The 15,454-nt window shown below is 37.0% G+C and overlaps 1 protein-coding gene across 1 annotated transcript in view; it reads left to right on the forward strand.

Moving 5' to 3' along the window:
- MYBPC1 (myosin binding protein C1) overlaps positions 1-15,454 on the forward strand; it is a 94,557-nt gene that overhangs the window by 24,764 nt on the left and 54,339 nt on the right. Inside the window, 3 exon segments of the mRNA XM_036866505.1 lie at positions 4,165-4,203; positions 5,072-5,107; positions 7,097-7,207. Of these exon segments, the coding sequence (XP_036722400.1) occupies positions 4,165-4,203; positions 5,072-5,107; positions 7,097-7,207 (186 nt within the window).

Raw genomic sequence — 15,454 nt, forward strand, 5'->3', positions numbered from 1 at the left:
CCCTCCCCCAACCCTCAGTCTATCTAATTGTTTTTTTTTTTTGAAAGAAAAGTAATGTATTAAAAAAAAAGAAGAAGAAGAAGAAAGAAAGAAAAAAGAAATTTACGGAACCATTCAAGTCAAATGTCACTCCTTTGTGCATCTTTCCCCTGACCATCCTAACTCACTTTCACTTTCCTTCCAGAAAAATTACTGCCCTTGGTAATTGTTGCAATGGAAGTAAAAACTTACTTTCTTTTCCCAGGCATCATCACTAACATTACCACAAACTATCATGAATGAACCCTGTGTGTATTAACGACCTCATAATTTGAGATGAAGATTCTTTTGGCATGAATGTGGTTGTCAGATGAGGAAGTGAATCAGCAGAAGTTCCAGCGAATTTCTCCTACATGCTATGATTTTTTTAAATTAAAAGAATGATTAAGTTTTTTCTTCATTTAGGTCCCTTTACATCTGCAATATCTTTATCTTGGTGCTTCTTACTAGCATGCTAAAATATTTTTGTGCCATTTTACCTTTAGGTATCAGACAATCAACCATCTACTAAAATGTCTCTGCTTTACCTGTGTATTCCAACTACATGATTTCTTTGTAATGAACTTTGTTAAAAATTAATATCACTGTACTTCACGATTTTAAAACACAACGATTATAAAATACAACATTGATTTAATAGATTTGGGGGAGAAAAAAACTCATTAAATAAACGTATTTATGATAAGATGAATCCTGATTTCAGAAGCACCAAAGCATGGAGACATGTGTCTTCTCATTCAGAAAATATGATAAATGAATCAAATGCCTTACAACATGATGAATTAATGTTAGCTGTTTTTGTTATTGCCTTCCATATGTGGTTGTTTTTGTTGCTGCTATTATTTTGGTAACATATGCCAATATTTACTACAACTGATTACTCTGCTTGAGGAATTCATAAATTTGTCTACATCAAACAAGGTATTGTATCAGTATTTAACTGAGGTTTGTTTACAGTACATTTTAATTTTATATGCTTTTATTCTAAAATCTCAACAATTGTCCCAAGTACATATACTTTAAAAATTGATTTAAAAGGCAATTTAAGTCAACCATACGTAGAAGTTATTTTATGCCCAAGAGAGCTTGGAAAATTATAGGAATGTACACGTTCCACTGTCTCTGGCGTTCTCTCCCTCACATTCCAGATTTCCTTCTGTGGACCCCCCAAAAAATTCCAGGCTTGTAATATGAGACCAAGTTCTTTCCCTACTTTCCAGGTGTTCTTCATTGGGAACTTCTGTGTTGAAAGAATCATTTTTATGGTTTTATAAATGCGATTTTCGCATGACTTAAAGACACATTTTGGTAAATTTCCTTTCTACATAGCTAGGGAAGATAGGTCTGTCGCTTTCGGTCCGTGGTGTCATGTAGGCCGTATTCTAAAGAGCCAAAAATAGATGTTTAAGTTTTCATCATCACTGTAGTCACTTTTAAATAGAAAACAAGAAAATATGACATATATTTTATTTTTTGTTTGAAAATGTTCTTTGTATGATGCCATACCTTTCATATATGTGATGTTGGATCAGGCATAACCCAGAAGATTTGGATATTCAGTTTCCCTACTAGCAGTAGAACCTGTTTTTCTATGGTAAATAAGAACAATTAAACCTTTCATTCTTAACCAACTCAACCAAATTCAACCAGGCAACTTTTCAAGTATTTTGGGTCAGAATCCCAACATCTTAGCTATATATCCCAATCTAAGGGGATGCCAGGACCAAAACTACTTTTATTTATTTATTTATTTAAATATCAACATTTTGTTTTATTTCTATTTATTTTTAAAATTTGCATTTATTTATTTATTTATTTTGGGCGTACTGTACGGCTTGCAGGATCTCAGTTCCCAGACCAGGGATTGAACCCAGGCCACTGCAGTGAAAGCCCAGAATCCTAATCACTAGGCCACCAGGAAACTTCCCAAAACTACATTTAAAAGAAGGGAAACAATAAATGTTGGCCCTCGTCAACTGTATTTTTCTAGCACTTCAGTAAATTTGAAAATGCATGTACAATGACTCAAATATTGCCCACTGAGAAGTAATTACTGTTTGGAAATAATGTTGGATCATCTAGAGTATCTTTTATGATACTTTGAAGCATTGCTTTCATATGTGTTGTCTTAATAGTCTAAAATAGTTGTGTATGTCCCCCACATAGTCTTAACATTTAGTGGACTTTGAAACTACTCACCCATCAAATTTTTGCTTAAAATATGGCTTCTCTTTTTATTTCAGTTTTATGAACGTGTGTGAACACTCTTTTCCCAATCATTTTGCATTCTAAACAATTAACTCAAGGGTTTATTAGGCACTGTGCACAAAGCAAACAAACAACCACCAAACCTGTATAAAATGAAGTGTTCATCTGACTAAAAATGGTTCTAGTTTCTAGTTTATATAAAACAAAAGAAGCTCCTTTCTAGGATGTGGTTGAGTTTTAAAACTTCATTTTCAAGAATTTTTACAGGACTTTAGATCAAGATTCTTTACATATTTTAGTAAATAAAAGCCTTCAAATAGGTGTCAAGAATAAAATACTACATACTGAGTTAAATGTACGGCAAATAAAATAGAAAAATTGCAAGGTATTTTATTTTTGGTTATGTAAAATTTTAATTATTTAGCAGTCTTCTGAAATACAGAATTCCCCTAAGAGCTCAGAAATACCTATACTTCCCCAAATGCAAGATTTTGTGGAAAGTTAATGGATATTCCAGGAGAAAAGGATTCAAATGTGAACTAAGTTTGGGAAATGCTAATAGTGTGTCATTTCTTATCTCCATCCCCAGTGCCAACACACATGAGCACACTGATGGCTTTGAGATATCCTTCGGTAAAAGCACACAAACAATACAATAAAACACAAGCATTTAACTTTATTTAGCCTAGCGTTTTCCAAGCTTCTTTGACCACAGAAAGCTTCCTCTGAAGAATCCCGAATCCCACGGTATCCAGTGAATCACCTCTTGGGTTCTGAAGATATGACATTAAGGTTTTCTATATATTACATTAGTTATTTTGTTAAAAAGTAACAAAACATATCTCTGGTTGACAGTTTAAGAAATTTCAGACTAGTAAATAATATATGTTGTAAATATACTAATAGGTTATACCTGTGCTCTTTTACCTCTTCTTGTCAGAAATTTTTAAAGCACTTTTTAATTAACAGTCATGTGCATTTGTTTTCTGTATCCTATTTTATATAGTCATTTAAGTTCATATTTTGAAACCCATAATTATTCTAATATTTTAAATACAAAGATTATTATTATTTACACTAACACTAGTCTTCATGCTTTGGGAGGGAAGGAGCAGAGGTTCAGATAACACCAAATACCTATTTAAGCATCTAAAGTGTAAGACACTATGAAATTTAGACATGTTAGAAAAGGGAATATTCAGTGTCTGTGCACAAACACTACAAGGCATATTTTGAATTTTACAAATGGGTAAATATTTTACACATATATAAAATATTTGTAAATATTTTACAAATTGGTAAATGTTTTTCAAATTATATCGGCCAACACCAATATAATCTTGGGAAAAAGTAGATAAAGTCCCTATAATAATTATTGGTGAACTTAGTAAGTATGACAAATTGATTTATACTAGTTAATGTTGACTTTTGTTACCTAAATATAGAAGGGGAATTAATTATAAGGTTTTCTGGGGGTATTGAGTTTTCAAATTACATAAAAACATATGCTTTTATGTCTGTGTCCAAATGGATGTGGTATATGAATTATGCTGTCAGTGACTTTGGCTACAAAATAAGAACTCGAAAACCACCTCCATTGTTGATGTTATCAAGGTTAGATTTTTAGCATTAATTTTTTTCCTAGCTTACAATTATATAAAACGTTTGCATAGAGTACCATTTTTAAAGCTACTTTCATTGGGATTACCCAACTCTCTCACCCTTTTATTTGTTTATTTTTCTCTTTGGCCTTAAACACTGAAGTTTAATCTTTCAGGTGGAAAGTCTTCTAAGGCTTAGTAATCAGTTGAGTGTTTTGTGTAGTTTCTCTTCTTCTTTTGCAGATTTCTCTTTTCTCAGGATACTCGGGATGAAGTTCTTTTCTCCTTAACTTTTTATTCCTCTTTCTTATTTCAGATGAAGAGGAAGCCTCCCCGCCTAGTGCCCTGCCTCCAGGTTAGGATGATTCCAACCCCTTTCCCCACTTTGTAATTTATTACTAATTGACAGTAAAGATAATGAACCGACAGAGCACCTTGATGAAACAACGCTCAGAGCAGGGGACTCAGATCTTGCCAGTGCCAAAGAGGGAAAATGTTGGCTTTAATGGCAATTTTTTTTTTAATTTAATTAATTAATTTATTTATTTATGTCTGTGTTGGGTATTCGTTTCTGTGCAAGGGCTTTCTCTAGTTGCGGCAAGTGGGGGCCCCTCTTCATCGCGGTGCGCGGGCTTCTCACTATCGCGGCCTCTCTTGTTGCGGAGCACAGGCTCCAGACGCGCAGGCTCAGCAGTTGTGGCTCACGGGCCCAGTTGCTCCGCAGCATGTGGGATCTTCCCAGACCAGGGCTCGAACCCGTGTGCCCAGCATTGGCAGGCAGATTCTCAACCACTGCGCCACCAGGGAAGCCCCAATGGCAATTTTTTTTTTTAACATGAGAAACTTCTTAAAAAGAGGCTCTCTTTGTGTCTTTATTCCTGTCCTGCCCCTAGGTACTTTGTGAAATAAATAAAAGTAGTAACTCTTGGGTATAAATTTTAGGGGCAAAAATGTCTTTCATTTCCAGCTATATACTCTTTTCCCCTGTTCTTTAGATATTTGGATTTTTAAAAATTTTATTATTGTTTTTTAAATAAAACACATACATTTTATAGACGTTTTCAAAATTAAAGCCCTACTGATTTTCCATCCAAGCCAACTTCTAGCTTTTTGTCTCCCCATCATGAAAAGAGACAGGATTTGGGGGATCCGAGAAGGTTGAAGTCAGCACTCCATTTTCTCCCCCTCCCCCTTGTATGATCCAAATCACTCTTTCCTTTCAGGTTCGGGTAGTCGGGCCCTGGAAAGAAAAGATTCAGGTGAGCACATGCCAGAAGCAAGGCGTCCCGACCCCATCCTAATATAGTAATCACTAATGATCTCATTTCTTGAAGCTGTATTTGATTCTAATCTTGGTTTTATTCAGTTTGTAGCTTTTATAGCAATCTCTTATTACATTCCTCTGACTAGAAAACTAATGCATTGAGAAACAATTAATTTTTCATGATGCACACACACACACACACATAAATTCAGGAATCTAGCCACGTATACCACAGGTTCATTTGTTTCATTATCACTATCATTTTTTTTTTTTAAATTTTATTCATTTATTTATTTATTTATGGCTGTGTTGGGTCTTCGTTTCTGTGCGAGGGCTCTCTCCAGTTGCGGCAAGCGGGGGCCACTCTTCATCACGGTGCGCGGGGCTCTCACTATCGCGGCCTCTCTTGTTGCGGAGCACAGGCTCCAGACGCGCAGACTCAGTAATTGTGGCTCACGGGCCCAGTCGCTCCGCGGCATGTGGGATCCCCCCAGACCAGGGCTCGAACCCGTGTCCCCTGCATCGGCAGGCAGACTCTCAACCACTGCGCCACCAGGGAAGCCCTCACTATCATTTTTAACATTTGGCAAATACACAGAGATGAAGAGACTTTTTAAATCGCCATTCCTGGGATGTATCGACATTAGATAATAATTCATATTTTTATGGAAATTTACATACAGTTGAAAGAACACCTCCAAATTCTGCATGGGGCCACAATTCTGGATTGTTATTTATTTATTCGTTCATTTATTCATTCAACAAATTTTTTTGAGGGCCTACTATGATCCTGCTATGGGAGTCTTATGGGCCAGACATTTTTGCAGACGCAGATATAGAAATGAACAAAACAAAAAAAATCCTTGTCCTCTTGTTCCAAACATTAATGGCCACTATTTGCTATTACTTATGAATATTACAATTACACACAACATAAAATTTTAACATCAATTTGGGTATTTTAAAAAATTGTGTAATCACGTGACTACATTGCCTAACTTCATTGTGAAAATGATGGCCTATGAATAGAAATACTAAGCATGATTGATACATGGGAACTAAAATAACTAAATCTACATTTCCTCCTTTTCAAGGAACATTAACAGGTTGAGAGTTGGCAACCCACGCATTTTTTTTCCAGTTATTAAGTGGCTAAAACGGAACTTCTCTTCATTCAGTTCTCAGAGACAGGGGAACTTTCTACCGTTCTCTCTCCTACCCTCTTCATTGGAGTTGACTGCTGATTAATACCTTCTAAGCACCTGGAGTGCAAACTAGAAAATGCAAAATAAACTTCATTTCTAGCTTGTCTGTCTTCATGGGAAAGCCTCAAAGAGTTTATTTTTCTTTCTGTTTTTCTAGTTTTTTCCTTCCCTTTCAAGACGCTCCTAGAATTCTTGAAATCTGTGCCTGCAGGTCATGATCTGTTACTTGTCAAACTATGGCCACATCTATACAACCCTGATAGAATTATCTAGTCATACAACAGCGAGGCATCTAGAAATTCAAGGCCAGGCTTGTTTGACCTTTCCCACTTGAGCTGCAAACTGATCCATCCCTTTAGTCTTTTCCAACTCAGATGTTGTATAGACATGGCCTTATAGCCGGTCATCTGGAAAAACAATGAGAGTCCTGCTTTCGTAGCCTGCCCAACATTATTTATCAGGGGAGAGGCAGGATTGGGAAACAAAGGAAACTTGGCTGCCAGGAAAGAGTAACAACCTTCCTGAAAAGTTTTGCTATTTCTAGGAATTAGAAAATGTTCCTTGATCCCATCGTGGAAGAGATATCCCTGTAAGAATGCGAATCTGTCACTCTCTACTGATGGCTGTCAGGGAGGTGGATAGAAAGAAAGATGTTATATTTATCCAGGTTAATTAGACAAAGAGAAGCTTCAGCGTTGACAAGAACAACAAACCCAGGTAAGTCTGCCCTGGAAGAACCTGGCCCTGAAATGATCCTTTTCCTCCTTTCTGCTCATTAGAATGGTCTGTTGGCGAATCACCAGCAGGGGAGGAGCAGGATAAGCAGAATGCCAACAATCAGCTGTCCACCCTGTTCGTGGAAAAGCCTCAAGGTGGAACAGTGAAAGTTGGTGAGTGCCAAGCATTAAATCCTGGGTTTTTTTTCAAATAAAGATGAAATTCACATAACATAAAATTAACCGTTTCAAAGTGAATAATCAGTAGCTATTAGTACGCTCAATGTTGTGCAACCAAGTTCCCAAATATGTTCATCACCCCAAAAAGAAACCTTGTATCCCATTGAGAGTTATCCCTCATTCTCCCTCCAACCCCTGGCAACCACTAATCTGCTCTGTCTCTAAGAATTTCCCTATTCTGGATATTTAATATAAATGGAATCACACAATAATATATGACCTTTTATGTCTGGCTTCTTTCACTTAGCATAATGTTTTCACGGTCTATCCAAGTTGTGGCATGAATCAGCACTTCATTCCTTTTTATGGCTGAAAAATATTCTATTGTATTATGTACTAAATCCTGCTTTTTATAACCTGAAAAAGTGAGTGACAGCTTTCATTTCAGTAACCCGTACACGTAGTAGTTGAGTGACTGGACCCTGGAGCCAGGGTAGGTTCAAATCAGTTTCCTCATCTGTAAAATGGGGATAATACCACCTGTGAAGTACTTTGAACAGTACCTGGTACATCTTAAAGCTCAGAACCAGTGTTTGCTGCCATTTCAACACACCTCATTCCATAAGATGATTATAAATCTGCAGACATGCTGGATCATGAAATGTAGTATCTCAGAGAAAGCTGGTCAGACAGATGGCTCAACTTTGGATATATCCATTTGAAACGTATCGATTACACACCTCCTGTTTTAGAAACTGTGCTGAACACTGAGTAAAATATGTGATCACTCAGAATTTACAGTCTTAATGGGAGGAGCAAACAAGAAGAAATTTAAAAAAACAGATCATCACAAAAGCCATCACAAGTGCCATGAAGGAAATAAACAAGGTGGTAAGCCAGAGAATGACCAGGGGGTCCAGGAATTTTAACTAAATGAATTTTTATAAGGAACATATTGTAATCAGAACTAGTCTTTGACACTTACCAAATATTATGCAAATGAACACACAGCTGACTACAGTCTGAAAATTACATCTTTCAGGTCTAGAATGTAGAAGCACACTGGATGTGAATCAAACTGTTTGCTCCCCTCGTGTTTCTGCAAGACACCAAAATGCTAGGATGGCCACTGGGCTAATCCTTTGAGTCTAATGAGTCAATACAAACAGGAGTGTTGAAAAAATAAACTCAAAAAGATGGCAGAGTAGAAGGACATGCTCTCACTCCCTCTTGCAAGAACACCAGAATCACAACTAGCTGCTGGACAATCATCGACAGGAGGACACTGGAACTCACCAAGAAAGATACCCCACATCCAAAGACAAAGGAGAAGCCACAATGAGACAGTAGAAGGGGCGCAATAACAGTAAAATCAAATCCCATAACTGCTGGGTGGGTGACTCACAGACTGGAGAACACTTATACCACAGAAGTCCACCCACTGGAGTGAAGGTTCTGAGCCCCACGTCAGGCTTCCCAACCTGGGGGTCTGGCAACAGGAGGAGGAATTCCTAGAGAATCAGACTTTGAAGGCTAGTGGGAATTGATTGCAGGACTTCAACAGGACTGGTGGAAACAGAGACTCCACTCTTGGAGGGCACACACAAAGTAGTGAGTGCATTGGAACCCAGGGGAAGGAGCAGTGACCCCAGGGGAGACTGAACCAGACCTACCTGCTAGTGTTGGAGGGTCTCCTGCAGAGGCGGGGGAGGTGGCTGTGGCTCACCAGGGGGACAAGGACACTGACAGCAGAAGTTCTGGGAAGTACTCCTTGGCGTGAGCCCTCCCCGGAGTCTGTCATTAGCCCCACCAAAGAACCCAGGTAGACTCCAGTGTTGGGTTGCCTCAGGCCAAACAAACAACAGGGAGGGAACCCAGCCCCACCCATCAGCAGTCAAGTGGATTAAAGTTTTACTGAGCTCTGCCCACCAGAGCAACAGTCAGCTCTACCTACCACCAGTCCCTCCCATCAAGCCTCTTGATAGCCTCATCCACCAGAGGGCAGAGAGCAGAAGCAAGAAGAACTATAATCCTGCAGCCTGTGGAACAAAAACCACATTCACAGTAAGACAGACAAGATGAAAACTCAAAGGGTTATGTACCAGATGAAGGAACAAGATAAAACCCCAGAAAAACAACTAAATGAAGTGGAGATAGGCAATCTTCCAGAAAAAGAATTCAGAATAACGATAGTGAAGATGATCCAGGACCTCGGAAAAACAATGGAGGCAAAGATCGAGAAGATGCAAGAAATGTTTAACAAAGACCTAGAAGAATTAAAGAACAAACAAACAGAGATGAACAATACAATAACTGAAATGAAAACTACACTACAAGGAATCAATAGCAGAATAACTGGGGCAGAAGAACGGATAATTGACCTGGAAGACAGATGGTGGAATTCACTGCTGCAGAACAGAATAAAGAAAAAAGAATGAAAAGGAATGAAGACAGCCTAAGAGACCTCTGGGACAACATTAAATGCAACAACATTTGCATTATAGGGGTCCCAGAAGAAGAAGAGACAGAGAAAGGACCCGAGAAAATATTTGAAGAGATTATAGTCGAAAACTTCCCTAACATGGGAAAGGAAACAGCCACCCAAGTGCAGGAAGCACAGCGAGTCCCATACAGGATAAACCCAAGGAGAAACACGCCAAGACACATAGTAATCAAATTGACAAAAATTAAAGACAAAGAAAAATTATTGAAAGCAGCGAGGGAAAAACGACAAATAACATACATGGGAACTCCCATAAGGTTAACAGCTGATTTCTCAGCAGAAACTCTACAAGCCAGAAGGGAGTGGAATGATATACTTAAAGTGATGAAAGGGAAGAACCTACAACCAAGATTACTCTACCAGGCAAGCATCTCATTCAGATTCAATGGAGAAATCAAAAACTTTACAGACAAGCAAAGGCTAAGAGAATTCAGCACCACCAAACCAGCTCTACAACAAATGTTAAAGGAACTTCTCTAAGTGGGAAACACAAGAGAAGAAAAGGATCTACAAAAACAAACCCAAAACAATTAAGAAAATGGTCATAGGAACATACATATCGATAATTACCTTAAACGTCAATGGATTAAATGCTCCAACCAAAAGACACAGGCTTGCTGAATGGATACGAAAACAAGACCCATATATATGCTGTCTACAAGAGACCCACTTCAGACCTAGGGACACATACAGACTGAAACTGAGGGGATGGAAAAAAGATATTCCAGGCAAATGGAAATCAAAAGAAAGCTGGAGTAGCAAGACTCATATCAGATAAAATAGACTTTAAAATAAAGAATGTTACAAGAGACAAGGAAGGACACTACATAATGATCAAGGGATCAATCCAAGAAGATATAACAATTATAAATATATATGCACCCAACATAGGAGCACCTCAATACATAAGGCAACTGCTAACAGCTGTAAAAGAGGAAATCGAAAGTAACACAATAATAGTGGGGGACTTTAACACCTCACTTACACCAGTGGACAGATCATCCAAAGTGAAAATAAATAAGGAAACAGAAGCTTTAAATGACACAATAGACCAAATAGATTTAATTGATATTTATAGGACATTCCATCCAAAAACAGCAGATTAGACTTTCTTCTCAAGTACACATGGAACATTCTTCAGGATAGATCACATCTTGTGCCACACATCAAGCCTCAGTAAGTTTAAGAAAATTGAAATCATATCAAGTATCTTTTCTGACCACAATGCTATGAGATTAGAAATGAATTACAGGGAAAAAATGTAAAAAGCACAAACATATGGAGGCTAAACAATACATTACTAAATAACCAAGAGATCACTGAAGAAATCAAAGAGGAAATCAAAAAATACCTAGAGAGAAATGTCAATGAAAACACGATGATCCAAAACCTGTGGGATGCAGTAGAAGCAGTTCTACGAGGGAAGTTTATAGCTATACAAGCCTACCTCAAGAAACGCGAAAAATCTCAAGTAAACAATCTAACCTTACACCTAAAGGAACTAGAGAAAGAAGAACAAACAAAACCCAAAGTTAGCAGAAGGAAAGAAATCATAAAGATCAGAGCAGAAATAAATGAAATAGAAACAAAGAAAACAATTGCAAACATCAATAAAACTAAAAGCTGGTTCTTTGAGAAGATAAACAGAATTGACAAACCATTAGCCAGACTCATCAAGAAAAAGAGGGAGAGGACTCAAATCAATATAATTAGAAATGTAAAAGGAGAAGTTACAACAGACACTGCAGAAATACAAAGCATCCTAAGAGACTACTACAAGGAACTCTACGCCAATAAAATGGACAACCTGGAAGAAATGGACAAATTCTTAGAAAGGTATAACCTTCCAAGACTGAACCAGGAAGAAATAGAAAATATGAACAGACGAATCACAAGTAATGAAATTGAGACAGTGATTAAAAATCTTCCAACAAACAAAAGTCTAGGACCAGATGGCTTCATAGGTGAATTCTATCAAACATTTAGAGAAGAGCTAACACCATCCTTCTCCAACTCTTCCAAAAAATTGCAGAGGAAGGAACACTCCCAAACTCATTCTATGAGGCCATCATCACCCTCATACCAAAACCAGACAAAGATATTACAAAAAAAGAAAATTACAGACCAATATCACTGATGAATATAGATGCAAAAATCCTCAACAAAATACTAGCAAACAGAATCCAACAACACATTAAAAGGATCATACACCACGATCAAGTGGGATTTATCCCAGGGATGCAAGGATTCTTCAATATACGCAAATCAATCAATGTGATGCACCATATTAACAAATTGAAGAATAAAAACCATATGATCATCTCAATAGATGCAGAAAAAGCTTTTGACAAAATTCAACACCCAGTTATGATAAAAACTCTCGAGAAAGTGCGCATAGAGGGAACCTACCTCAACATAATAAAGACCATATATGACAAACCCACAGCAAACATCATTCTCAATGGTGAAAAACTGAAAGCATTTCCTCTAAGAGCAGGAATGAGACAAGGATGTCCATTCTCACCACTATTATTCAACATAGTTTTGGAAGTCCTAGCCATGGCAATCAGAGAAGAAAAAGAAATAAAAGGAATACAAATTGGAAAAGAAGAAGTAAAACTGTCACTGTTTGCAGATGGCATGATACTATACATAGAGAATCCTAAAAATGCCACCAGAAAAGTACTAGAGCTAATCAATGAATTTGGTAAAGTTGCAGGATACAAAATTAATGCACAGAAATCTCTTGCATTCCTATACACTAATGATGAAAAATCTGAAACAGAAATTTTGGAAACACTCCCATTTACCATTGCAACAAAAAGAATAAAATACCTAGGAATAAACCTACCTAGGGAAACAAAAGACCTGTATGCAGAAAACTATAAGACACTGATGAAAGAAATTAAAGATGATACCAACAGATGGAGAGATATACCATGTTCTTGGATTGGAAGAATCAATATTGTGAACATTACTATACTACCCAAAGCAATTTACAGATTCAATGCAATCCCTATCAAATTACCAATGACATTTTTTATGGAACTAGAACAAATCATCTCAAAATTTGTATGGAGACACAAAAGACCCCGAATACCCAAAGCAGTCTTGAGGGGAAAAGACGGAGTTGGAGGAATCAGACTCCCTGACATCAGACTATACTACGAAGCTACAGTAATCAATACAATATGGTAGTGGCACAAAAACAGAAACATAGATGAATGGAACAAGATAGAAAGCCCAGAGATAAACCCACGCACCTATGGTCAACTAATCTATGCTAAAGGAGGCAAAGATATATAATGGAGAAAAGAGAGCCTCTTCAATAAGTGGTGCTGGGAAAACTGGACAGCTACATGTAAAAGTATGAAATTAGAACACTCCCTAACACCATACACAAAAATAAACTCAAAATGGATTAAAGACCTAAATGTAAGACCAGACACTATAAAACTCTTAGAGGAAAACATAGGAAGAACACTCTTTGACATAAATCATAGCAAGATCTTTTTTGATCCACCTCCTAGGGTAATGGAAATAAAAACAAAAATAAACAAATGGGACCTAATGAAACTTCAAAGCTTTTGCACAGCAAAGGAAACCATTAACAAGACATAAAGACAACCCTCAGAATGGGAGAAAATATTCGCAAAGGAATCAACAGACAAAGGATTAATCTCCAAAATATATAAACAGCTCATGCAGCTCAATATTAAAGAAAAGAACAACCCAATCCAAAAATGGGCAGAAGACCTAAATAGACATTTCTCCAAAGAAGACATACAGATGGCCAAGAAGCACATGAAAAGCTGCTCAACATCACTAATTATTAGAGAAATGCAAATCAAAACTACAATGAGGTATCACCTCACACCAGTTAGAATGGGCATCATCAGAAAATCTACAAACAACAAATGCTGAAGAGGGTGTGGAGAAAAGGGAACCCTCTTGCACTGTTGGTGGGAACGTAAATTGATACAGCCACTATGGAGAACAGTATGGAGGTTCCTTAAAAAACTACAAATAGAATTACCATATGATCCAGCAGTCCCACTCCTGGGCATATACCCGGAGAAAACCATAATTCAAAAAGACACATGCACCCCAATGTTCATTGTAGCACTATTTACAATAGCCAGGTCATGGAAGCAACCTAAATGCCCATCGACAGACGAATGGATAAAGAAGATCTGGTACATATATACAATGGAATATTACTCAGCCATAAAAAGGAACGAAATTGAGTCATTTGTTGAGACGTGGATGGATCTAGAGACTGTCATACAGAGTGAAGTAAGTCAGAAAGAGAAAAACAAATATTGTATATTAATGCATGTATGTGGAACCTAGAAAAGTGGTACAGATGAACTGGTTTGCAGGGCAGAAGTTGAGACACAGATGTAGAGAACAAACGTATGGACACCAAGCGGGGAAAACCGCTGTGGGGTGGGGATGGTGGTGTACTGAATTGGGCGATTGGGATTGACATGTCTACACTGATGTGTATAAAATTGATGACTAATTAGAACCTGCAGTATAAAAACAAACAAACAAAAAAAACAACTAATACTAAACTTTCTTTGGGTTATTTGTATGGAAATATGTTAATATAAATGTTTCAGACATTACATGAAAATTCCAAAAATCTTATATATTCTGGTATAATGTTATAAGTCATAATTCTAGTTATTACTTTAAAATGTATATCTCAGAAATAACTAAAAAAAAAAAAGGAGTGTTTACGTCAAAAAGATCAGTTTCATTTAGTCATATTCTTATGATTCCAGACTTGTCATTATCTTGCCTAATAAGGATGGAAAAAATCTATGTGTGTATATATATATTATATATATAATATATATACATACATATATATGTATACATATATATGTATATTGTGTGTGTTTTCCAATTTTTTTATTTCATTTTTTTCATATTTATGCATACCTTGAAGATACTGTGGATTTGGTTCCAGACCACCACAATAAAGCAAATATCATACTAAAACGAGTCCCAAGAATTTTCTGGTCTCCTAGTGCATACAAAAGTTATGCTTACACTATACTATAGTCTATTAAGTATGCAATAGTGTTGTGTCTAAAAAATAATGTACATACCTTAATTAAAGATACTTCATTGCTAAAAAATTCTAACCGTTACCTGAGGCCTTCAGTGAGTTGTAATCTTTTTGTAATAGTAACATCAAAGATCACTGATCACAGACCACCATAACAAATACAATAATAATGAAAAAGTTTGAAATATTGCAATAATCACCAAAATGTGACACAGAAACATGAAGTGAGCAAATACTGTTGGAAAAAATGACACCAGTAGACTTGCCTGATGCAGGGTTGCCACAAACCTTCAATTTATAAGCAAATGAAGTGACCGACAAGGGATTAATCTCCAAAATATATAAACAGCTCATGCAGCTCAAGATTAAAAAAACAAACAACCCAATCAAAAATAGACATCTCTCCAAAGAAGACATACAGATGGCCAAGAGACACATGAAAAGCTGCTCAACATCACCTCACACCGGTTAGAATGGGCATCATCAGAAAATCTACAAACAACAAATGCTGGAGAGGGTGTGGAGAAAAGGGAACCCTCTTGCACTATTGGTGGGAATGTAAATTGATAAAGCCACTATGGAGAACAGTATGGAGGTTCCTTAGAAAACTAAAAATAGAATTAGCATATGACCCAGCAATCCCACTACTGGGCATATA

This window comes from Balaenoptera musculus, chromosome 10 (assembly GCF_009873245.2).
Source record: "Balaenoptera musculus isolate JJ_BM4_2016_0621 chromosome 10, mBalMus1.pri.v3, whole genome shotgun sequence".
Classification (NCBI taxonomy): Eukaryota; Metazoa; Chordata; class Mammalia; order Artiodactyla; family Balaenopteridae; genus Balaenoptera; species Balaenoptera musculus.